Genomic DNA, 24,755 nt, shown 5'->3' with positions numbered 1-24,755 from the left:
GGGTGTGTGCTAATTTATTATGGCTGACTTGCCATTTCAGCTTCCTGGGAAAGAAAAATTCCTGTGACTTGAACTGCGGAAAGACAGAAGTTATCACAGATGTCACATGGCTCAGGGTGGAGCCAGGGAAATCAAGAAAAGTAAGATGTTTCTTAGTTTCCCTTCACTCAAAACCACTATTTCCCTAATTCTATCAAACTCCATAAAAGGCACAAAATAGAGCTAGAAACTTGGAAATATCCAAAAAGTGAGCAAAGGCTCTAAAATTAGAGACCATCCCTGTTCCTCCTGTTGGCCTGAAAAGATACCCTCAGTCACCTCCCTTTTTCTGTTTAGATCCCCTCTTAACTCCAGATGAATATGCAGCTTCTGGCCAATGCATCTGCTTCCCCTGCAGTGCAGCTAGGATCCCCCGGATTCTCTACCTGCTCAGTTTCTACTCACCAGTTGTTTTTCCAAAGCTCCTCTCACACGTTAAGCTCCTCTCTTCTGGCTCAGCCCCAGTTAAGTCCCACACCTCCCTCTGCACATGTGTGCTGGGAGGGAGCATGTGTTCTGGGTGCAGTCTGCACTCTCCGTTGAAGGTAATGGAGGTCACGTGCCCTGCAGTGAGAGTTAGCTCCACGGCCAAGGCCATTTCCTTCAAAGAGTCTGGGAACAGGCCCCATCCCTCCCATGTCGTTTCACAGCCTTCTCTACAGTTTCTGTAATTAACATTCACAGGTCTGTAATTAACATTCACAGGTCCGAACAAAACCTGGAGTTTTTCTGTTCTTTACTAAATAAACATCCGCTTCACAGAAACCAGCCCCAAACTCATCAGTGTCCAATTACGTGAGAACAGGGACGAGGGGGACCAGGCCATACATTTCCCCACTTGCAGCGAGAACATTAACGAACCCTGCCTGGCAGTGCCCTCGAGTGTCCAGGAGATGGTCCTCTCTCCCACAGGCCCAGTCCTGCTAACAGGGGGGCTGTGAGCCCTTAGGGTGGACTCCTACTTGCTTCTATCCAGTGAGGCTTTGGGAGGGAAACTGAGCTGAAACAGAGGTTGCTCCCTTCCCCTTGAGGCCTGTGGAGGATGTTCTGAGGTCCCGGTCACAGAGCGGGCCAGGCTCCAGACAGCTGCCGTGGCCAACATCGTCATCGCCCCATGATGAAACTGGGCTCGTCCTCCTCCTCTGTTCCAGATGCCGCCTCAGAGCCACTGGATGGCAGCTCCTGGGACTGACTGGATCCTGCAATCACACGACATTTGGATTAGAGAGGTACAAATCTTATCGAGTATCCCCTGATTAGTGAACAAGGGGTACTCCAAGAAAGGACTGCTGAGGAAAACCCAGGAACCAGCTGTTCCTGAACTGTACAGGGGGGAGCCAGAGAGGTCCTCATGTCCATCAGTCCCCATTGCCACTCCCGGGTGTAAAGGGCCAGTCACAGAACTGACCTACCACTGCTGGAGGGTGGGCCTCATCCTTATGAAAAGGTCCAGCACACATGAGATCCTGACGCCCCATAAATCAGGCCTCACTGCTTTTTATATGATCCCCTCTAAAGTCTGTCACCTTGGCAGGGCGACGTCCACAGCAGCCCTTTAACATTTAGCGCTAGGCTGATAACACTCCTGCTGACGTCTCCAGCTCTCACCCCAGTCTGCAAAAGGAGTCTCAAAAACCTTGTAGCAGAGGGCTCTGCCTACAACAGATATGTCGGCTTCCCGGCTCTTCCCACGACGCAGAAGGCCTCTCTGACACTCCGTGTGCAGCTCTGAATCCCAGCGTCTTCCCTGGCGGCGTGCCAGTCTACCCTCAGTGCAGCTGAGCTGGCTAGCAGCAGAGCACAGAGCAGCTTGTCCCCAACTCCTCCGCCCTCTTCTGGGGAGCAGGCAGCCGGCGAGAGCTGGGACGAGCCAGAGCCCACACCGGTCCTCCAGCTCCCCGTCCACGCCAGGAGGCCACTTGCAGGTACTGCGGGCCTCCTCCTGCAGACATGCAGAAACTCACTCCAGCACCCCAGGGCCCACAGGCACCCAGAGCTTTGCTACTGCTGTTGTCACAGGGCCGAAGAGCTTCAAGGCCTGGGGATGCCCAGGGCACAGCACAGTCACCTGCATACCCTAGGATGGGACACTAAAGAGCACTCATGGCAAGGGGCTGACATCATGGCTATGATTTAATTATTTAGGATTTTCCTCCATCTTAACCTCATGCCAAAAAGAACGAGAAATTTTGAAAGTACAAATGAGGAGCATGTTTTAGTAGCTAAGATTTGTTGAACACCTATTATGTGCCAGGCACTGTGCTTATTGTCTTTGCATATACGTACCGTCTTAACTCTAAACAACAGTCTATGAGATAAGTAACACTCCTCTCTATCCATTTTACAGATGAGGAATAAAGCTCAGAGAGGTTAAGTAATTTGTTAACCAAGGTCTCATACTCAGTAAAACCAGGACCTAGGATTCAAACCTGGACTATCTGACTTTCAAGCCTCTGGTACCTTGCCTGCAGAAATGCATAAGGAAACGGAGGCAAAAGAAAAATGGCATGACAGCCATAAAGAATGAAATAATGACATCTACAGCAACATGGATGGACCTAGAGATTATCATACTAAGTGAAGTCAGACAGACAAATACTATATGATATCACTTATACGTGGAATCTAAAAAAATGATACAAATGAACTTAGAAACAGACTTTGAAAACAAACTTATGGTTACCAAAAGGGAAGGAGGGGGAGGGATAAACTAGGAGGTTGGGATTAACAGATACACACTACTATATATAAAATAGATAACCAACAAGAACCTACTATATAGCACAGGGAACTCTACTCAATCCTCTCTATTAACCTACATGGGAAAAGAATCTGAAAAAGAATAGATATATGTATAACTGAATCACTTTGCTGTACACCTGAAACTAACACAACATTGTAAATCAACTATACTCCAATATAAAATAAAAAAGAAAAATGAGGTGAAAACAGGAATGAGGTGAGCTCACTGAATGGATAAGGAAAATGTGGTCTATTCATACAGTGCAATGATTCAGCCTTAAAAAGGAAAAAAATTCTGACAGGCTATAACATGGATGAACCCTGAGAACATTATGCTAAGTGAAACAGGCCAGTCACAGAATGACAAATACTATATGATCTCTCTTATAGGAGGTACTCAGAGTAGCCAAATTCAGAGACAAAGCAGAAGGGGTGGTTGCTGGTGCTGGGAGGAGCAGGAAATGGGGAGCTGTTGTTTAAAAGTTAGTTTTTGTTTTACAAGATGAAAAGAGTTATGGGAATAGATGATGATAATGGTTGCACAATTTGAATGTATTTAGTGCCACTGAACTGTACACTTAAAAATGGTTAAGATGGTGAATTCTGTGTTATGCGTATTTTACCAAAATTAAAAAAAAAAGGAGGGGAAGAAAGAAAAAAAAGAGAAAGAAAGGTAGAGAGCGAGGCAAGGGAGGGAGGGAGGAAAATGCTATGTAGAGACTGAGTGAAAAACTATAGATGGATCAAAAACATCGCTCTGAGCTCCCTGAACTCCTAGGGCAGAACTCCCTAAGCACTCTCATGTCATGGCACTCATGGAAAAGGACAGTATTTCTATGGCATGTGGGGCAACTGGTCCAAGGCCATGGGCACTCAGTCTCCACCCTGAAGGCAAGGGGATCAGGGTCTCTGCCATGTGTAGTCCATTCCCCATATACCAGCGGGGGAGCTCTGCTCTAGAACCTGGGCTCCAAGGCTGAAACTGCTGATTACTTGTTTTGTTCCATAACTTAGTCACACTTGGTCAGCCTCAAGCCTCTCTAAGAGCCACCAGCCATATCCATAGAGATCTGAACACAGCAGGACAAGAGCATAGGCTTTGATCTTTCATTCTCATCTTAAAGAGACAGTAAACAGGAGGCATCTTTGAGCTCACCGAGTAGACATCATGAGCAAGGCTCACCCTCCTGAGTGGAAGAAAGTTATGGAGAAGTTGTCACTAAAATTAAATGGTGGCAGACACATGCCCAAGGAATACTGTGGGGCTTTGATCCCTTTATGAATCTTGTGATAGATGAATGTGTGGAGATGGCAACTAGTGGGCAACAGAACAATACTGGAGTGGTGGTAACACAAGGAAACAGTATCATCATGTTAGAAGCCCTGGAACCAGTATGAACAATGGCTGTGTTCACCAGGGAAATCAACTGCTTCCACATGTCCCCTCCACATTTTACTATGATAAAAACTGGCTCGTGTACATTTTACTACTGAACATTTTTATTAAATAAACTTTTGTAATAGTGGAAAAAACAAAACAAAACCCAGTAAAATACTCATTAACCTGGATGTTTGTGGAATGGGGTGTTCTGGATGCCTGAAGTGCTGACTGACAGAGGAGGACTCAAACCACTCCTTGTGACTGAAAAGCTCCTGAAAATGTAATACCTCAATTAATAGTAAACATAGTTGTTTCCTGTGTGTCGGAGACAGGTTGTTGGGGCCTGGAAGTATCTCTCTCAAAGAGGAGAAACCTAGGAATCTGCTGCACATTCAAGTCATTTGGTAATTCAACAAAATCATTTCATTCTCCAATGAAAAGAAATAGGACTCAGAGAAAAAGCTGATTCTAGGTTAGGGACAGGAAATACACAAGACAAGTCTGACTATCTTGTAGTACCAGAAACTAAGGAAATGCTGTTAAAAACAAAACAAAACCCCTCAAAACTCCACCAATAATGGGAGTATGTAAAAGGGACACGGGCCATCTGAAAGAGCTCCCAGTGGCCAAAGCTGGAAGAGTTTGGGCAAGAAAATGAAGTAGTACTGGATTAAACCTAAAGTATAAAATAAATAGCCCAGAGTCCATACTGATTTAAAGAAATGAGGGAGAAGACAAATCCATGCCTAACAATTTCAAATAGCTTAGGTAGCTACTCCGCCCTCATGGAGGGGCTGTATAACCCGCCACTCCTTAAGTATGGGCTACACATAGTGAATTCCTTCCAAAGAGTACAGTGTGGGAAGGGAAAGAAAAGAGTCACTTTACACAGAGAACCCTGAAGAGCATTGCCTGAGCAGGTGATCAAGGGCAACATCAACTATGACAAGCCATCCTGACAAGCACCCAGTCCTGACATAAGAATGGTACTTTATCTCTATGGTCTTCCTCCCAAAAATAAATAACTCATGAGAAAAACCACAGACAAATCCCAACTGAGGGACATTCTACAGAACATCTGACCCTCAAAACTCTCAAGGTCATCAAAACAAAGTCTGAGAAACTGTCAGAGCTACCAGGAGCCTAAGGCTACATGATGACTAAATGTAATGTGATATCCTACATGGGATTCTGGAACAAGAAAAAGGCATTAGTTAAAAATTAAGGAAATATAAATAAAGTATGGACTTTAGCTACTACATGTATCAACACTGGTTCATTAGTTGTGACAAATGAACCACGTTAACAACAGAGGAAACTGGGTATATGGGAATTCTTTGTACTATACTATCTTCGTAATATTTCTGTAAATCTAAAATCATTCTAAAACTAAGTTTACTTTAAAAAAAAAAGGCACTGCCTACCCTCATGGAACTGAGATTGCAACTGAATAGATAAGCAGGCTATGTGATTCAGCAGATTCTGTAACCAAGTATGTGCAAAACCCTGTGGAGCAAGGCGGAGGCTGGGTGGGGAGGGAGGTTAGGAAAGGCTTTACAAAGAGAGGAAGGTGCAAGATGAGAAGTTTTCCAAGCAGATGGGGAGCCTGGTAGCATGAAAATGAAAAGAGCTCAGAGGCCTGAGCACGAGGAGAGGTGGGAGAACAGAGGTGTTAAGCTTGGTGAGAGTAGAGGACACGTGGAAGGGAGTGGCCAGAACAAAATGGTGGAGAGACCAGAAAGGGCAGGACTGCAGGAGCTACTGACTAGGTTTCAAGCAGGATCACCTCGCAGGTAAGCACAAGGCCAGTGGAGACACATTATCCGGGATCAAATCCCGGCCTGTCACTCACTCCCACTAGCTCTACGGGTGCCATTACCACTTGGTCCCTAAGGTCAACTGTAAAATGGGGATAACGTCACTGCCTATCTCACAGGGCCACTGTGAGGATTATGTTAGTTAATACCTGCAAAGCACCTTAGAACTGGGGCTACACAATAAATGTTCAATAAATGCTAAGTATTGTTATTGTACAAGCAGAAGAATGTATGACAATCCAACCTCTGTTTTAAAAAGAGCTTTGGAGGCTGTTCAAGGTGGGAGGCGGCGGGGGTGGGGTGGGAAGAGAGTGGAGGCTGCTACCATAGTCCTGCCACATCTGGAGATATAGATATATATTGACTGATTGGCTGTGCCGGGTCTTAGTTGTGGGCTCTTTCTTGCAGCATGCAGACTTCTTAGCTGCGGCATGCATGTGGTATCTAGTTCCCCGACCAGGGGATCGAACCTGGGCCCCTGCATTGGGAGCACAGAGTCTTACTCACTGGACCACCAGGGAAGTCCCCTGGATCTATATTTTTGTAAGGTTTTTTACTAAACCCTCAATGAGACCTTGACTTCCTCTGAAATCACATTCTTATCCATGTGGAGGAATATGGCAAGGATATGGTAAAAGTGTACACCATTGCACACTGCTGATGGCAGTAAAAACTCGTATTACTCCTTTGGAAAGAAACTGGCAATACATTTCAAGAGCCATGAACTCTTTTTACACTCGTGATCTAATTATTCCCACTGCTGGAAATTTATCTCAAGGAAATGACCCAGAAAGGGGGAAGGGAGACAGGTGCATAAATTCACTAAAATATCTTCTAAAGAGAAAAACTGGAATCAATCTAATGTCTAACAAAAGGGAAAATGTTAGGTGTATCATGGCATGTCAATTGCTGGATATTATCAGTCACTGAAAAAATTATGAAGGACCAGAAATGCTTATAATGTTAAATAAAAACAAGCAAAGTGGAAACTGTTCATACACTACAATTATCATCACATACAAATGACATGTGCATATGGAGAGATTAAAAGAAAATGGACAGAAAGACAGGTGATCTATGAGGATGATAATATTTGAGCTTTTTCCATTACTCTTATGCTATTGTTTACATAAAATTTTAAAATCTAAGAATCTGAGATTTTATTTAGACTATAGGAATGCTAGGTAAAATGCCACTGAGTGTAATTGAAACTGATGTTAACTTTTTTAAAAAAACCAGATGAATGGAGACTTTCCCTGGTGGTCCAGTGGTAAAGAAGTTGCCTTCCAATGCAGGGGACGTGGGTTAGATCCCTGGTCGGGGAACTAGGCTCCTATATGCCACGGGGCAGCTAAGCCTGCATGCCGCAACTATTGAGCTCGCGTGCCTCAACTAGAGAGCCTGCGTGCCACAAACTACAGAGCCCATGTGCTCTGGTGCCCGTGTGCCACAACTATAGAACCCATGCATCCTGGAGCCTGTGCGCTACAACTAGAGAAGAGAAAACCTACACGCCACAACTAGAGAAGCCTTCGCGCCGCAATGAAGAGCCCACACCACAATGAAAGATCCCGTATGCCGCAAATGAGACTTAACTCAGACAAAAAAAACAAAGCAAAAACAAACAGATGAATGAATACGCTAGGGAAAAAACCTTTTGTACTATGGAATTGCAAGGACATGGGAAAATATTTGGGATACAATGTTATATGAAAAAGTAGGACAACTGTAAATATGATACTTATATAAATAGGTTTATATAATAAATATTAAAATTGAAATAAAAAACATCATGAAAATGTTAAAGTGATTTTTAGTAAGAATTATGGATAATTTTTATTTTTGACTTTATTTTCTGCATATTCTAAAAATTTCTAAAATGATCACATATTACCCTTATTCTCAAAAGACACAAAGGCTATGGATATGAATAGTTTTCCAACGTAATATGTATACGAGTTTTGGCACTGAAACAAATAGTCCAAGCCAAAACATAAATTGAGGGGCTTCCCTGGTGGCGCAGTGGTTAAGAATTCGCCTGCCAGTGCAGGGGACACGGGTTCGAGCCCTGGTCTGGGAAGATCCCACATGCCGCGGAGCAACAGAGCGCGTGCACCACAACTACTGAGCCTGTGCTCTAGAGCCCGCAAGCCACAACTACTGAGCCTGCGTACCACAACTACTGAGCCTGCGTACCACAACTACTGAAGCCCACATGCCTAGAGCCCGCGTTCCACAAGAGAAGCCACCGCAACAAGAAGCCTGCGCACCGCAATGAACAGTAGCCCCCGCTCGCTGCAACTAGAGAAATCCTGCGTGCAGCAACAAAGACCCAGTGCAGCCATAAATAAATAAACAAACAAATAAATTTATTTTAAAAAACCCCCACATAAATTGAGTGCCTTCCAAACACCAGACACCAGCTGAGATATGAATTTTATTAGCTAGGGACAATTTTGCCCCCCCTCCCCGACGAGGGTACGCTTGGCAATGTCTGAAGACATTTTTGATTGTCAATGACTGAGGGGAGGGTGGGTGCTGCTGGCATCTAGTGGGTAGAAGCCATGATGCCCTTAAACATCCTACAATGAACAGGATATAGTCCCTTACAACAAAGAATTATCTGGTCCAAAGTGTCAACAGTGCTGAGGCTGAGAAACTGCTTCCCCCCACCCCCAGTTCTGAAATGATTACAACAGGTTTAGTGAACATCCATCATCTCGTATAGATACAGCATTAAAGAAACAGAAAAAAAACTCTTGCTTTTGATGAGAAGTCTCTTAACAACTTTCATTCATGATGTACAGCAGTATTAATTATCTTTATCATGTTGTACATTACATCTCCAGTATTTATTTATCTTGTAACCAGAAGTTTGTACCTTTTGACTACCTTCATCTAATTCCCCTTCCTCCCATTCACCCACCTCTGTAGCCACAAATCTGATCTCCTTTCCTATGAGTGTTTGTTTGCTTGTTTTTGAAGTATAATCAACCTACAACACTATATTAGTTCCTGGTACACAACACAGTGATTCAATATTTCTATACATTTCAAAATGATCACCACGATAAATCTAGTTGTCATCTGACACCATACAAAGATATTACACAGTTACTGACAGTATTTCCCACACTTACACATTTCATAGCTGTGACTCATTTATTTTGTAACTGAAAGTTTGTACCTCAATCTCCCTCACCTATTTCTCTCCTCCCCGCCACTGTCAAGAAACTGCCCTCGACGTACTTAGTAACAAATCACCTTAAGGTCACCCTGGGTTTCTCTGGTAGGTGAGCCTGTGTCAGGATAAGTAACATTGGTATCAGAATATGTCGTTTTGGGAGTTCAAGGCGTCACAATAATCCAAACTGGCTTAACACCATCCTGTGGTATCATTCAGACAAGTTCCACACTGCAGGGCGTCTTCACTGAACTGCTGGACCAGCACGGACAACAAGTGGGGATATTTCCTCTCCAACAACAGAACGGAACTCCTAGCCAGCTGCCCCTTACCACTTGATAGGAGAAGAGCCAAAAAGCTCGAGTAATTTATCTCCAAGTCCCTCAAGAACCCAGAAGCGCACAGAAGCCACCTTGTGGCACAACTGATTATCACATTAAGTTTCTGTTCACTTCAACCACCTAGAAAACCTACTTTCCCTTTCACAAAATGAAAAATAAGGAAGGAAACTGAGAGGGTGAGGTAAAAGGCACACAAACCATCTTTAGGAAGTTATCCCTATAGCACTCTCTATCCAGCTCATTTGGTGCAAAGCATATACAACCATGTATTATTACTAATCATTTTTTTAATAGGTACAGGTGCTAACTTCACAAGTAGAAGAGCAGGGCTCATGTATCATAACAATGATTTTCAAATCTGTTTGACTGCAGCCCACAGCCCACATAGAAACTGAAAGAAAATTCACAAAACAGTTATTCAGGGTGTGATGCATTCTGATATTTTCTAGTCTACTTTATGCATGTTTGAAAAAACCATGAAAAAACCAGCATCTGTAACCTCTAAGCTGATTTCATGACCCAGTGAGTAAAGGATCACATCCCTCAGTTTGAAAAAACACTGTGCTACTATGATGCAACATGGGCACAAACATCTATCCTTCTGATAGAACTGAAGCTCAGGATGGGGGAGACCCAGTGAGAGGGCACAAGGCCGTTTTAAACAGGTTAGAGGTTCTGGATGAAATCTACCATCTCATATACTCTTTATAGCCTTGGACAAATTAAAGAAAAGTGACTGAAAACTGAACGATCACATGCACCTAATGTGTAAAAGGGGCTAGAAAAGGGGGATTTAAGAAACCTCAATTCTGGGGACTTCCCTGGTGGCGCAGTGGTTAAGACTCTGTGCTCCCAGTTGCAGGGGGCCTGGGTTTAATCCCTGGTCAGGGAACTAGATCCCACATGCATGCTGCAACTAAGGAGCCTGCCTGCCACAACCAAAAGACCCAGTGCAACCAAATAAATAAATAAATATTAAAAGAAAAAAAAAAAGAAACCTCATCTCTGGGATGTTGCCTCCCGTCTCCTTCAATTCTAGAGCTGATTACTAAAAAGTTATTAAGTGATTCCAAAGACCCACTACAGGTTCATTAAGCACAAACTCAGAGCAAACTAACCTGTTTCTTGTTCTGAAAGGGTTCTTAGATTTACTGGTGAGGGAACCGCCCCTCCTGCTGCCCAAATACGCTATATCTTCATTACAGCAAGGCGTTTGGCAAAGTTACCAAGCTGTGGAATTTTAGATCTAGAAAAAGCTTATCATTTTACAGACTAAAATTAAAAAAAAAAAACACATCTGCTCAAACAGGAGATGCTAAGGTCAGGGTGAGCCAGAGTGAGAGCTGAGCCTAGAATCTACGCCTACCGTACTTACTCCCTGACCTCAAATTATCTTAGTTTAGAATGACACCTCTGTGGGTAAGAGGAAAGAAGAGTGAGTCTAGCTGATTCTTAGCTGGAGAATAACTCCACCCAGAGTTTTAGTGAACAGGTCCATGTTAGCTTAGATGGAGCTCGCTAGTGGCCCAGCCTGGCTCAGCATTTTTACCAATGACAAAGGAGGTATGTTTATCAAACCTGCCCCTGACACGGTAACATGCTTACTTCGATAATCAGAATTCAAAAGGATTTTGGAAATCTGAATCAACGGAGCCAATAACACCAAGCTGAAATGCACAAGAGCTAAATATCAAGTCCTGTAATTGGATTCAAAAAACAAAATAGAGCGTGGGCTCCAGGTAAGACAGAGCAAGCACATTTGACCCCGTTTCTCCACTGAACACAGCTATAGAACCTGGACAGAATGCATGGACTCTGAAAAGCACACAGACTGGGGAAAAAGACCAGAATACAAAGTACCACTGGAACAACATTGTGTTTCCTGTTTTTTTTCTTTCTTCCCTCCAGTATCCCCCAGCCTGGACTCAGGGTGATCCAATACGCAGAAGTGGAAACTGGGCACAGACACAGTTCCAAGAGAAACATACCCGTTAGATGCTCGGGGGATACCACGGTTCCAGAATCCATCATTTTAGAGGCGAAAAGTCAAGGGCATGAACGTGAACGCAAGGGAGAGTTGGGAGGCAGAAATTGTGGCTGAATAGGAGTCTATTTGCAATTATGAAAAAGTACTAGAAATTGTCACAGCCAAGAGGAGCCTAAGGAAATGTGATGACTAAATGTCATGTGGGATCTTGGAACAGAAAAAGGACATTAGGTAAAAACTAAAGAAATCTGAATAAAGAATGGGCTTTAGTTTAATAATAATATGTAAACCTTCTACTTCTGATTCAAGGAGTAAGAAAGTGGACTCCTAATGCTCAGAGGAAGGGAAATTCTTGTGTTTCTTCTTTCCTCTCCATTCTCTCACACCCTAGCTCCCAGGCAATCCTGCCAGTGTCAGGATGGCCACAGCGACTGCGGTGCAATAGGGGCTTGCATGTGCAAAAACTTTGAAGGAGCGGAACCTTCCTCTCTGATCAGAGGAGCTGTGGTCCTAAGATGGCTGCGCAAACTCTGTTGCTTTTCTTCTCTGTCCTCCCACCACTCAGCCCTGGATGCAGGGGCAGCTGTACAAAGTATGTGGCAGAGTAGGTAACTAAAGCCCCAACTTTCTTTTCTTTCTTAAATATTTACTTATTTATTTGGCTGCGCCAGGTCTTAGTTGTGGCATGTGGGACCTTTAGTTGTGGCATGTGGGATCTAGTTTCCTGACCAGGGATCAAACCTGGGCCCCCTGCATTGGGAGCTTGGAGTCTTAGCCACTGGACCACCAGGGAAGTACCCATATGGGATCTTTTTTAGTTGCGGCATGTGGGATCCAGTTTCCTGACGAGGGATTGAACCCAGGCCCCCTGCATTGGGAGCTTGGAGTCTTAACCACTGGACCACGAGGAAAGTCCCAAGCCCCAACTTTCTGGCTGGAGGTCTGAAAAGGGGAGCCCCAAGAAACCAGAAACTATAGGGGAGATCATGGAGAGAGGATTAGAAGAGACATCATAAAGTTGTTTGTAAACGCCTGGGCCCGCCCTGACAGCACATGCATGGATCTGGCCCTAATCGTCATGCCAAACACTTTGAGAATCGAACTCAAAGAACTAAACCCTGACTGGCCACTGGGTGGCACACACAGGACACATCTGAGAGCACAGCAAAAGCTTTAAAAGCCAAACTGACACTGGAACCACAATCTACAGAAGGCTGGTCAGAACCTGTGTTCCAAACACAACCAGGTTGACTGTCTGCTAAAACAAATATCAGCAAGACCAGAGCCTCATGATATAATATTCAAAATGTCCAGGATCCATAGAAAATTACTCGGCATGTGAAGAATCAGGGAAATCTCAACTTGCATGGGGAAAGACAATCAACAAATGCCAATGTCAAGATGCCCCAGATTTGGAACTACCAAATACTTGAAAGTAGCTATTTAAATATTTTTCCAGGAAGAGTGAAGACTCTTGAAACAAATGGAAAGATAAAAGACTGCAGCAAAGAAATAGAAGGTATAAAGAAGAATCGAATAGAAATTGAAAAACTTTTCTGAAAAACATAATTCACTGGATAGAATCGATAAGCAGAATGGAGATGACACAGGGAAGAGACAGCTCGAAGTCAGATCAATAGGACTTATCCAATATGAACAACAGAGACAAAAAAAGACTGAAAAAAAAATCCCCAATTTGACAAAGATACATGCTTACAGATTCAACTAGCTTAGTGAACTCCAAATCCAACTCCAGGATAAACCCAAGGAAATCCATGTGCACACATATCATAATCAAATTCTCAAATTCCTGACATCTAAGGTTCTTGAAAGCAGCCAGAGAAAAACAATGAATAGAACAATTTGAATAACTACATATTTTTTAAAAATCAGAAATCATGGAGGCCAGAGGAAATGGAACAGCATTTCAAAAGTGCTGAAATAAAAACTGCCAACCCAGAATTCTATATCTAGTGAGAATGTCCTATAGGAATGAAGGTGAAATAAAGATAGCCTCATATGAAGAAAAGCTAAGATAATTTATAGCCAGCAGACCTGTTCTAACTGAATGACTAAAGCCAGTTCTTCAGACATATGGGAAACAATACCAGATAGAAGTCTGGAACATCAGCAACAAAGAAAAAGCAACAGAAATGATAACTATTTGGTTACTATTCAAGACTATTCTCTTGAGATTTCTGAAATATACTTGATGACTGAAAACAAAAACAGTAACATCATAAAAACAGAACTACCATATGATCCAGCAATTCCACTTCTGGGTATTTATCTGAAGAAAATGAAAACACTAATTCAAAAAGATGTGCATCCCAATGTTCACTGCAGCATTATTTACAATAGCCAAGATATGGAAGCAACCTAAGTGTTCAATGACAGATGAATGGATAAAGAAGATGTACACACACACATGAATATTACTCAGCCATAAAAAGAATGAGTTCTTGCCATTTGCAAGAACATGGATGAACCTAGAGGGTATTATGCTAAGTGAAATAAGTCAGACAGAGAAAGACAAATACTACATGTTTTCACTTTTATGTGGAATCTAAAAAACAAACCAGAAACAGACTCCACTGACAGAGAACAAACTAGTGGTTGCCAGAGGGGAGGAGGATGGGGGAATGGGCAAAATAGGTGAAGGGGGTTAAGAGGTACAAACTACCAGTTATATAGTAAATAAGTCACAGGGATGTAATGTATTGGGTTGGCCAAAAAGTTCGTTCGTTTCCCCGTAAGGTGTTATGGAAAACCCCGAACAAACTTTTTGGCCAACCCATACAGCATCAGGAATATAGCCAAAAGTATTATAATAACTGTACAGTGTACGATCTATGAAAATATCAAGTCATTATGTTGTACACCTGAAACAAATAATATTGTAAGTCAACTATAGGTCAATTTTAAAAAAAGTAACATTATCTGAAGGGCTTTTCAATGTATGGAGATGAAATACCTAAGACAACTAAAACATACAGAGTAAAGAAATCTGTGTGATGAAAAGTTCTACATTCTACTTAAAGTGGTGAAATGCTGAGTCCAAGTAGACTGTGAAAGTAGTATAAATATAGTAATCTCTAGAGGAACAACTAAAAGACTATAAAAAAGGAAACAGTTAAAAACACAATAGATAAATTAAAATAGAATAATAATAATGTTCAAATAAATCCAAAAGAAGACAGGAAAGGAGAAACAGAGAAACAAAAAACCAGAGAGAACAGGACTTCCCTGGTGGCACAGTGGTTAAGAATCCACCTGCCAATGCAGAGGACATGGGTTCGAGCCCTGGTCCCGGAAGATCCCACATGCCGCGAAGCAACTAAGCCCACGCACCACAAGTACTGAAGCCCATGTGCTCTAGAGCCCATGCTCTGCAACAAGAGAAGCCACTGCAATGAGAAGCCTGCACACTGCAACGAAGAGTAGCTCCTGCTCGCCACAACTAGAGAAAGCCCGCGCACAGCAAAGAAGATCCAACACAGCCAAAAATAAATAAATAAAATAAATTTGTTTAAAAAGAAATTTTGCCCTATTTCCTACTCCCTCTCCGCAGATCCAAGGTAGACTCCCAATCAACAGCCTCCTACTCACAGTAGCTGTGAAAACCAGCAGCCTAGCAGCCACTGGAGGAAGTAAACTGCCCTGGGAGTTCCTCAGAAGTCCCATACCCAGAGCACTGTCCCTATTTGACCTGTCTGGCAGCTCCCTGGAAACTTCCACTTGCAAGGCTTGTTTTGTCTTTATTCAACCTGACTCAGTGAGAACAGCCTTTTCTTCAAGGTATTTGTCAAAAACAATCAGTGGCAACTGTTTAACATCATAGCTGCCTGAGGCAGTGATAACAGTGGAAGCAAACAAGAAACTGACCAACAGTTTAAGAGGAAAAGCTGGTAATCTAGAAGGCCACATGCATATGCAGAGCTGTGCACATGTCTAAGACAGACAAGTGATGGCCCTAATCTCACCTCTGGCTAACCTTGAGGCTCTGTGCAAGGAGGAAGTGAAGGCTAAGGCAAAACTGTAAACTGCCTGCCAGAATGGTGAAGGCATGCTCCACCACACACAGAAAGCCCCTTGGCAAAGATCAGGAGACTTACTGGTTCAAAGCATTTCAGGAAATCTCTAATCTTCAGCTGACCACTAAGCTAACCAAGCAAAGACTTCAGTTGCCACACACAACAAAGAATATAAGCTGTACAGAGTTAGTTCAGGAAAGTCACTAAACACATAAACAGCAACAAAGACAACAAGCAGCAAAAACAACAAACCCTGGGCAGGGAGGGTCAAATTACCAACAGCCAAGGAGACCTTTCTATTTCCCAATATAATGGGGTCCAAGCCACAGTACCTCCTTCAACAGAACATGAGACTGGTGGGGTGCCCAATCCTCCTGCCCTTGGACCAAGTACTTCCACATTCCTGTGTGTGGGGGGTGGGGGAAGGGCAGGGAACGTGCTGAGGTGGCTTATTTGAGGGATGATGTCCTAGCAATCACGTTTTGGTACTGTAAAATCATTTCTTCTCGGAAATGGTAGGGAACAGGCTAAAACCATGCCGTATATAGTGTGTCACACAGTACATTTACAACTCATAAGCAAACTGGTCCTGGAAGGGGCCAATCATATTTCTGTATGTCAGTGCAGGTCTGATTTTATCTTAAGACCAAAAATCACAATTAGGAACCATGTCTAGTCAATCAGGGAACAGCCACCAATTCAGAGATGTGGTGACCAGTTGTCACTGTTTTGTCTCTTAGCATCCTTGGTCCTTTCCATCTGGGACCTCTCTCTCCCTGGTTCGCAGCCCAGGGGTTCCCAAAGGAGTGGCTGGCACCACTGGCCTTGTGATGGGTTCGGAAGCGGGCAGGACTGGCAGCACTGCGGGATGCTGACACGTTACTCACCCCCTATTCCTCCTTCTAACAAATCTCAATTCTGTCTAGGGTGACAATGTACCCAGCATCCAGTGATGGATCACGATACATTAAAGACAGTCATGACAATTCTGTTTTCTTTTCATCTAGCCTGATGACAGCAAGGGATGGCCAAGTGACCTAGTACTGACCAATGAGATATAAGGTAATACGTCTGGGGGATATTTTGCTCTTCAGTTTAAAAAAAAAAAACAACACAACAGACAAGTACCACTTCTTTCCCCTCTTCTTCCTGCTTTAAACGTTAAGTATGATGCCAGGAGCTGCAGCAGCCATCTCATGCCCACAGGATAAAGGCCAAAAGAACCGCAGGGGTACTGGGCCTGACACCACTGAGCTACTCAACCACACTGGGCTGCCACCTACCACCAGATTTCTTATGTGAGAAAAATAATTCTTCTTTGCTTAACTACTGCTAGTTTTCTATTTCTTGTAGCCAAAAGCATTCTTAACTGATTTGCCAAGTGGCTCAATAAAAGCCAAAGAGACACAAAAACTCTTTTGCTAGGGACACCCCCTCAGTCTTTCCTACTAGGCAAGAATGAGCCAGGGTGTGGCCTGGAGCAGCTACTGGTACCTCACAACCACAAGGAGGAAACGAGCCTCCCTGAGGACAGGGAGCCAGGGGACAGAAGGAGACAGTGAATGCCAACAACATCAGAGCTCCTTTACCAGCCATGCCCAAGAGGAGGTCTGTCCTGGACTAAACATGAGGCAGTATCTTTTTTGTTTAAACCAGTTTGGCTTCCTGACACTTGCAATTAAATGAGTCGAAACTAATAGAAACAAGCCTTCATTTCTTCAGAGGCCAGCCAACCTACTCCAAACTCTAAATCTCATTCTTGACAGGTCAACCACTGTGACCAGCACTAAGAAAGGTCATGAAAGAAAAGTGGGTACCACTCACCTTCTTTCTGTTTCTTCTGGTCAAGTTTCATCTTCTTTGCCAATAATTTCTTCTCTTTTAACTTCTGGCTGCAAATGCAAAATAATTAATTCCTTAACTACCTATTTTATATTTTAGAAAATAAACATCTACTTACAGAACCTTTAGCAATTTAGTAATTACACGAATACTATGATAAAATGAAAGAAATACTTCCTCATGGCTCTGCTACTCCAACATCACCAACATTATCAACCTGTTTCCTTCATGAGTCAAGATCAGATTCTTTGGAGTCCTGAGGTGATTAGCGCAATCAAGACGTGCATGGGTGCAGTCTGTATACTCATGTAGTCACTTAGGGAGGTTACAGACCCTCCTTTAAGGGAGAAGCTAATCGGGAAGTTTGCTCATTACAACTTACTAAACCTGATGTTAAAATACCGACATGAAGGAGACACAGAAATCCACATGCTCACCACCAAAGTGCTGACCAGCAAGCTTTGGAGAATCTGTAGCAAGCTGGGGGCAGGGGGCAATAAGTGACTTGATCTCTCCCCAGGTACTGGAAGAAAAGCCATTCCTCCACGGGGGTGCTCCACTGTGGGTTTTTTTTTTTTTTTTTTTAGCTGCACTGCACAGCATATTGACCAAGGATCAAACCCGCACCCCCTGCATTGGAAGCATGGAATCTTAACCACTGGACCGCCAGGGAAGTCCCCACTGTGGATCTTTACACCCAAGACCTATACAGGCCATACAAGTAAACTTTTGACTACAAGAAGGACTCGTTCACCAACTATTTACTTTTACACTTCCCGCCCTAAGTCTCAGTAGTTATGGGATGTCACAAAGCCCTCACCGCTTTTTCCGACGCTTTGCAGTCTGCTCCTCCGCAGCAATTTTATTCTTTTCCAGTCTTTTCTGAAATTCTGCATCCAATTTTTGCTGCAAAAAACCACACCAGTTAGACAAACTCTGGCCTGCGTGGGTATGAAAACTCTATAACTCACACCACTGGGGGTGCTACAGGTACATCCAGGTCTCCAGGGCCACTTTAAGAAATTGCCTCACAGGTGAGGCAGGAAATCAATATATGGATCTCTGGTGGTGAAATAACTCAGTTCATTAAGATACCGTTCGTGCACAAGTAAATGTAAGAGAGAGAAAGTATGAGAGGGAGCACGCTGAGGATTCCCTGAAGGCAGAGGCAGCACTACTGGCTCTGTTTCGCCAGGGCCTTGGAAAATGTGATATTCTGACTTGTAATATATATACATATTTGGTCTTCATCTACTGTTTTTGGCACATTAAAACTCTTACAAATTTCCTATATGAGAGCCACAGGGGGATCTTTTATTATCATATTTAGTTTTGTTCCCAGTTCCTGAAATAACTCCAGAAATAAAGATGAAATGGGTATCTTTTGTTATTCATAACTAGCCCCTTTCAACCACAGGAGTTTATGAGTGACTTTGGGAAAGCACCTAAGGAACTGGGCTGGTTGCCAAGGGAACTTTCTGCCCCACCTCCTTGACCTCCAGGGAGGGGAGAGGGGCTGAGGGTTGAACTAATCACCAACAGTCAGTGATTTAATCATGTCAACATAATGAAGCCTTCAAAAACCCCAAAAGGCTGCGTTTGGATAGCTCCTGGGTTGGTGAACACTGGAGATGCTGGAAGAAGGAATGGAAGCTCTGCATCCCTTCTTTCATGTAGCTGTTCCTGAGTTATATCCTTTTATACTACACCGGAAAACTAGTAAGCTGTTTTCCTGAGTTCTGTGAGTCCCTCTAAGCAAATTACTTGAACCTGAGGAGGGGGTCATGGGAAACCTCTGATTTATAGCCAGTGGGTCAGAAGCACAGGTGACAACAGGGACTTGTGGCTGGCCTCTGAATTGGGGGTGGGCTCAGTCTTGTAGGACTGAGTCTTAACCTTCGAGATACGGGGCTATCTCCACGTAGACAGGGTCACAATTGAGTTGAATTGTAGGAAACTCACCTGGTGCCACAGAACTGCTTGGTGTGGGGAAAATCCCCACACATCCGGTGCCCAGAAGTGTCAGAAAGGCAGCAGAGTACTGACAGTAAGAAGACACACAGGAGTGTTGCTTCTTCAGAGACAGTGATGGGGGTTCACTGGGTGGAGTGGCCAGACGGCTGCGACCATGGAATTTTCAAGTCCTAACTCACTACGGTTATTAAATGACCGATTCTAAAGCAGCATAACATGCATTGCCATCACCTGCTACTAAACACACCTACACGTGTACATACGTATATGTGAGTATGTACATACATACAAATAAATACATATCCATCCCTTGTATTATTTCTTTCTTTTTTTTTTTTTTTTTTGTGGTATGCGGGCCTCTCACTGTTGTGGCCTCTCCCGTTGCGGAGCACAGGTTCCGGACGCGCAGGCTCAGCGGCCATGGCTCACGGGCCCAGCCGCTCCACGGCATGTGGGATCTTCCCGGACCGGGGCACGAACCCGCGTCCCCTGCATCGGCAGGCGGACTCTCAACCACTGCGCCACCAGGGAAGCCCCCTTGTATTATTTCTTCCTAGCAGCTCCCTGTTTCTAAGCCTCAGCTTCCTCATCTATAAAATGGGGGAAACAATAATTTCTCTTTCCCTGAGCCTTTAGGAAGACTAATGAACTGCACTAACCTACAGGAAAGCTCTTGTAAACTATAAAGACATCTACTGATAAAAAAACAAGTGTCAGGCTTCCCCAGTGGCGCAGTGGTTGAGAGTCCGCCTGCCAATGCAGGGACACGGGTTCGCGCCCCGGTCTGGGAAGATCTCACATGCCGTGGAGCGGCTGGGCCCGTGAGCCATGGCCGCTGAGCCTGAGCTCCGCAACGGGAGAGGCCACAACAGTGGGAGGCCCGCGTACCGCAAAAAGAAAAAAAAAAACAACTAAAAACAAGTGCCATGTCTATTTCTTCTAGTTATAGCCATAAATGTTGATGGAGCAAAAAAGGAGCCAGCAAAGGAGAAAAAGGTGGCTTCAACATCTCTGCTAGTCTGCACTGCCAGGTTCTGTGGATCTGCTCAGATGGATGCAGAAACTCTGAGAGCAGAATTATGAAATTAAAAAGAAGGCTCTCCTTTCAAGAAAGGAATCAGCTTTAATTAGAGTTCAGCTAGAAAGCAATGACTTCAAACTAAAAGTACCTGATCTGTTTAGAAGCTGAGCTGGAAATGTCTGAAGCGCAACCAAGACAGAGCCCCCCGCTGGCTGCTGACCGCCCCCACCACCGGCAAGGGCTCAAGCAGGAGTCAGATGTGCTCTGTCAGTGGTGACAACCTATCAGTCGCTGTGGAAGGTAAGGATTCTCTTGCATCTCTTTTTTTCTTCTAACCTCAGAACCTCTCTTTCACCATGTGAAATAAAACCTTTGCATCTGTGTGGTTTCAAGGTTTGTGAAACATTTTTCTGTATTTTCTCTGGGTCGTTAATCAATACATAAAAGCTTCAGACTAACTGATAGCATTTGGGACAACCGTCTGTCTATTTCCTCCCCTCTAACGTAGTTTAAAAACAAAAAAGTGCTTCTGTTAGTTTCTACATACAGAGTTCTGTTTATTCCTAACAGCGCAAATCCTTCAGTGATCTGGTATAGCTGTGTGACAATTCACCTGAAACTCCTCACTGGAATTGAGAAGTAGCTGGAGAAGAACCACCGACACCTGGGGGCCAAGTAAGGGCTGCAGGACAAGCAAATACCAGGTGAAAACCACCATGGCAATGATCCCATTCTGTTCAAAAATCATACAGGTATTTTTCAAACTCAATTTTGGCCATTCAAATAAATTTTTAAGGGACCACTCACCACCACTGCAATCAAAAAACTTAAAATATCTTTGAACAAAGGTGGTGAGACATATGTAAAATCTCTATATATGATCACTGAGAGATACAAAAAGATGAGACAAATAAAAGAAGACAAAGTTTTTAGAGGGGATGACTAAACACTATGACATCCATTCTCATTCAAGTTAAGTTACAGATTCAATTTAAATCTAGTAAAAAAATCAAACAAAACTTTTGGAGTGGATAAAATAACTCCAAAACTCAATTCCAGAAAGTAGATAAGTGAAATGTCCAAAAGAATATTTCTCAAGAGCAACAGGAGAGAGGTTTCTGCCCTTTCCCATCAAGCAATGGAGAGCTTAACAGTTCTTACAGTACAATTTCAAAAGCAATTCTCAATTCTTAAAAAAAGTTTTTTTTAAATTTTAATTTTAATTTTTATATTTTTGCCACACCACATGGCTTGCAAGATCTCAGTTCCCTGATCAGGGACTGAACCCGGGCCATAGCAGTGAAAGCACTGAATCCTAACCACTAGACCACCAGGAGACTGTCAGCAATTCTCCATTCTTAATCAATTATTATTTGACACCTATCATGAAGAAATGCCAGTCTCAAAGCTAGAAAACTCAAAGAGGCAAAAAAACTTGAAAGCACACCACTACTAGCACCAAACACACAGCTAACTGGAATTACAGGCATTCATCCAAAAAGAGAGAAACTATAAAGAAATAACAACTCAAGTGGTGTGAGATCCTACTTCTATTCCATGGCAAATGGCCTGGAGGGGAAAGGGGACTCTGCTGGGCTCTCCACCACCTGGAAGACTCCCTCCCCTCATTCATTTCCTAGTGTGAGCATCCTGCCGTGCTGGGTCTGACCTAGAAGTACCCTGGACTCTACCTGACATCTGTTTCTCCTGCTGACTTTACAAGGCAGCCCTCACACAAGCCACAACCAGGTGTATCTACTCTTCTTCAAGTGCTTTTTTTCTAAGGTTTAAGTGCACACTGCCTGAACCCAAGGGTTCAGCCAGCCTCCTGGCTCACTAACCTTCTCAGCCATGGCATCCATGTAGTCCTGTCGCTGGTACTCTCTCCGGCGCAGATGCCTGTACACATGGAACTCTCCACTGCCGGCCCCAGCGCTTGAACCTAAAGCCAGGACAGTCCAGAGCTTTTGATGATATCCAGTTACCAACACAGGCTACTCTTAATCACAGGGGACCAAAGAAAGATACTAGAAGTGATGGAAGGGACCAAGCCTGCCCTGTTCCCCATTGTACCCCAGAAGCTAGCACACTGGCTGGTATATTGTAGGTATCATTAAATATCTGTTGTGTGAATGTTGAATGTGAAGTCACCAAAAATTCCACTCTAGCGCAGTATTAAGAGGACAAGCAGACTATCGTTCAGAGACCAGAAACCTAAAAGAGAGCCTGTGACCTTTCCCTCCCCCACTAGATGATTTCACATTTGACATGCTAGGTTTCTACTTAGTTGAAAAGATGTCCATGATATATGAAGTGAAAAAAAGTAGGTTATCAAATATCAAATAGTATGTGTAGAACAACCATATTTTTGTAAACATTTTTTCTCAAGCATGAGTGGTTTTGACTACAAAGAGGTTTGGAGGACTATATCAAAATGTTACAAATAGAACGATAGATTACAGGTGGTTCTAATTTTTTACACCTGTTATTTATTCTCTTTATAGTTAGTTATATGTTAACTTACAACCCAACAAAATAAAAACTATTTCCATTTTGAAAAAACAAGGTATTAAAAACAATGCAGAAGAAAGTTCTCTAATGCCAGGCCACAAGCAACAATACCCCTTCACTGTAAGAGCAAAATACTGGATCAGTGAACTTTTTTTTTCTTCCTACCAGGGATGTAATTTACAAATACTAACTGCAGAGTTTTTAATACCTACACTTTAAAAACTGTATTTAAACACACACCCACATCCAAAAGACATTACCCATTACATCTCGGACAAATTCTGGGGGAGGTCGAGGTGCCCATTCATTCATTTTTTCTGGAATTGGAACTGTTTTGTCCTGCAACATTTAAACACGAAAGCATTTGTATGTATAAACCGGCTGACAAAGTGACATATTTTTCAACCAAAAAACTTCAACTGAAGTAGTGAAGTAAGGCTGCTTTGCTTCTTGGACCCAAAGCTGAATTTGTTTTCTTCCCTCTGCCTTTACTTCATCCTGTATACTCTGGGTCCTATCAGAGCCCACAGCTTTGCCAGGGCTACACTCAACTTTTCAGGGCAGAACTCAGAAACGCGACTCATCGTTTATGGCTGGAAACCTCCAACCCCAGGTGTCTTGGCCAATGCCTCTCTAACAATTAGTGCTGTTTAGAAGAAAATAAACCCTTGTGCTAACCCACGGATTGTATCTTTCCAGTCTAAGGCTTCTGTTCACAAAGTTAAAGGGTCTTAGGGCACGAGAAGCCGCTTCGCAGCGCCCTCATCCAGGCTTGGCTCTAACATGAGAGCAGAAAATAGCTCACTATCTCCGGGGCCGCCTACTCCTTCCTAAGGTCTGACCCTGGGGCTCGGGTACTGAGTTCCAGAGTTCGGAAGCGGGGAAAGAGGGCCCGCTAGCGCCCAGAGACGCCGGAAGGGAAGGGGGTAGGACTCGGAAGGGCCGTCAGCCCGCGCCTCGTCTCACCGGGTTCTTCATTAGCCGTTCCAGCTTGAGCTTCTGCTCCTCCGCCGCATTCTTGGGGATGACGAGCGCCTGCGGCTCTTTCTTGGGCCTTGGCGGTCGCACGGAGGAGGCGGCCGAGCTCGCCATGAGAGCTCTGCGGCTGTCCTGGCAAGCGGCTGCCCGCGCGCGTATGACGACAGAGCCGCGCGCCAGCAACGCAAGTGCAATCTCCTAGCTGGGCGGGGCTGGAGCGGAGTTGCCAGCCGGAAGCAGGGTGCTGAATATTCATGAGCTTGAAGCCCCGGTGGGTTATTTTGATTAAAGCTGCTTGATTTCTTCTGAGCAAATCAGCTCAGCGAATGCCCACGTCCCTGGGGGAGAGGTTGGCCCTGCGTGCCCGAGGGCCCGGCCCCAGCCGACCTCTCCGACCCCAGCCGACCTCTCCAACCCCCGACGCCGACCTCTCAGCATCCCCCACCCCCGCACCCGGGCCTTTGTCCTGGCGGTTCCTTGGGTCTGGTCCACTCCCCTTGCCATTTCTGACAATGTCTTTAAGACGGCACAAACGTCAGTGCGAGCTCCCTGAGGACTGGGGCCGTATCTCTTTTGTCCACCTCGAATTACTCTGCACCTGGGTCCCGGCAAATATACCTCGGTCGAGTGAATGGGCCTTTCTTATGAGAAAGAGAACAGTTGCTCCTCGCATCTGGGAACTAGCCTGGCACTCACAGCTAGGCCTTGGTATTCTCCTGTTGGACATAAAACAATTTCCCAGAACACCACGGTAGTGCAAGGCCATTCTGAGACCATGATGGAGCAAGGCATAAACAAGACTGCTCCGTAATCATGTTTAAAGTCAGATGAAATCAAGAATATTGTTGGAACCAGAAAAAGACCAACCGTTTCCCCACTCTGACTAATATGAGTAACTGCTGCT

The 24,755-nt window shown here is 44.1% G+C and overlaps 1 protein-coding gene and 1 pseudogene across 2 annotated transcripts; one reads left to right on the top strand and one right to left on the bottom strand.

Moving 5' to 3' along the window:
- Positions 1–758: 758 nt before the first annotated feature.
- Positions 759–24,014, bottom strand: PRKRIP1 (PRKR interacting protein 1). Its single transcript, XM_081257933.1, has 6 exons — positions 23,840–24,014; positions 23,134–23,212; positions 22,204–22,304; positions 18,188–18,273; positions 17,350–17,417; positions 759–1,238 (listed from the first exon to the last, which is right to left on the bottom strand). The coding sequence occupies exons 1-6, from the start codon at positions 23,963–23,965 to the stop codon at positions 1,144–1,146; spliced, it is 555 nt and encodes a 184-aa protein (XP_081114059.1). The 5' UTR covers positions 23,966–24,014; the 3' UTR covers positions 759–1,143.
- On the top strand, positions 1,244–4,889 carry LOC308629742 (small nuclear ribonucleoprotein G-like; annotated as a pseudogene). Its single transcript, XR_014017921.1, has 2 exons — positions 1,244–1,268; positions 1,574–4,889. The product of XR_014017921.1 is annotated as a small nuclear ribonucleoprotein G-like (transcript).
- Positions 24,015–24,755: the final 741 nt, after the last annotated feature.

Source organism: Mesoplodon bidens (genome assembly GCF_964165515.1).
Source record: "Mesoplodon bidens genome assembly, chromosome: 15".
In the NCBI taxonomy this organism is placed as follows: domain Eukaryota; kingdom Metazoa; phylum Chordata; class Mammalia; order Artiodactyla; family Ziphiidae; genus Mesoplodon; species Mesoplodon bidens.
Note: the sequence above shows the minus strand (reverse complement) of the source record. Positions and strands in the feature narration are given on the sequence as shown.

Bases quoted from the DNA above. Each gene is read 5' to 3' on its own strand.
- PRKRIP1 (XM_081257933.1), bottom strand. From the start codon at position 23,965: ATGGCGAGCTCGGCCGCCTCCTCCGTGCGACCGCCAAGGCCCAAGAAA. The intron at 18,274-22,203 runs GTTAGTGAGCCA...GGTTTTTTGCAG, and splicing joins TGGATGCCATGGCTGAGAAG to CAAAAATTGGATGCAGAATT. The intron at 1,239-17,349 runs GTGAGTGGTACC...GTGTGATTGCAG, and splicing joins CCAGAAGAAACAGAAAGAAG to GATCCAGTCAGTCCCAGGAG.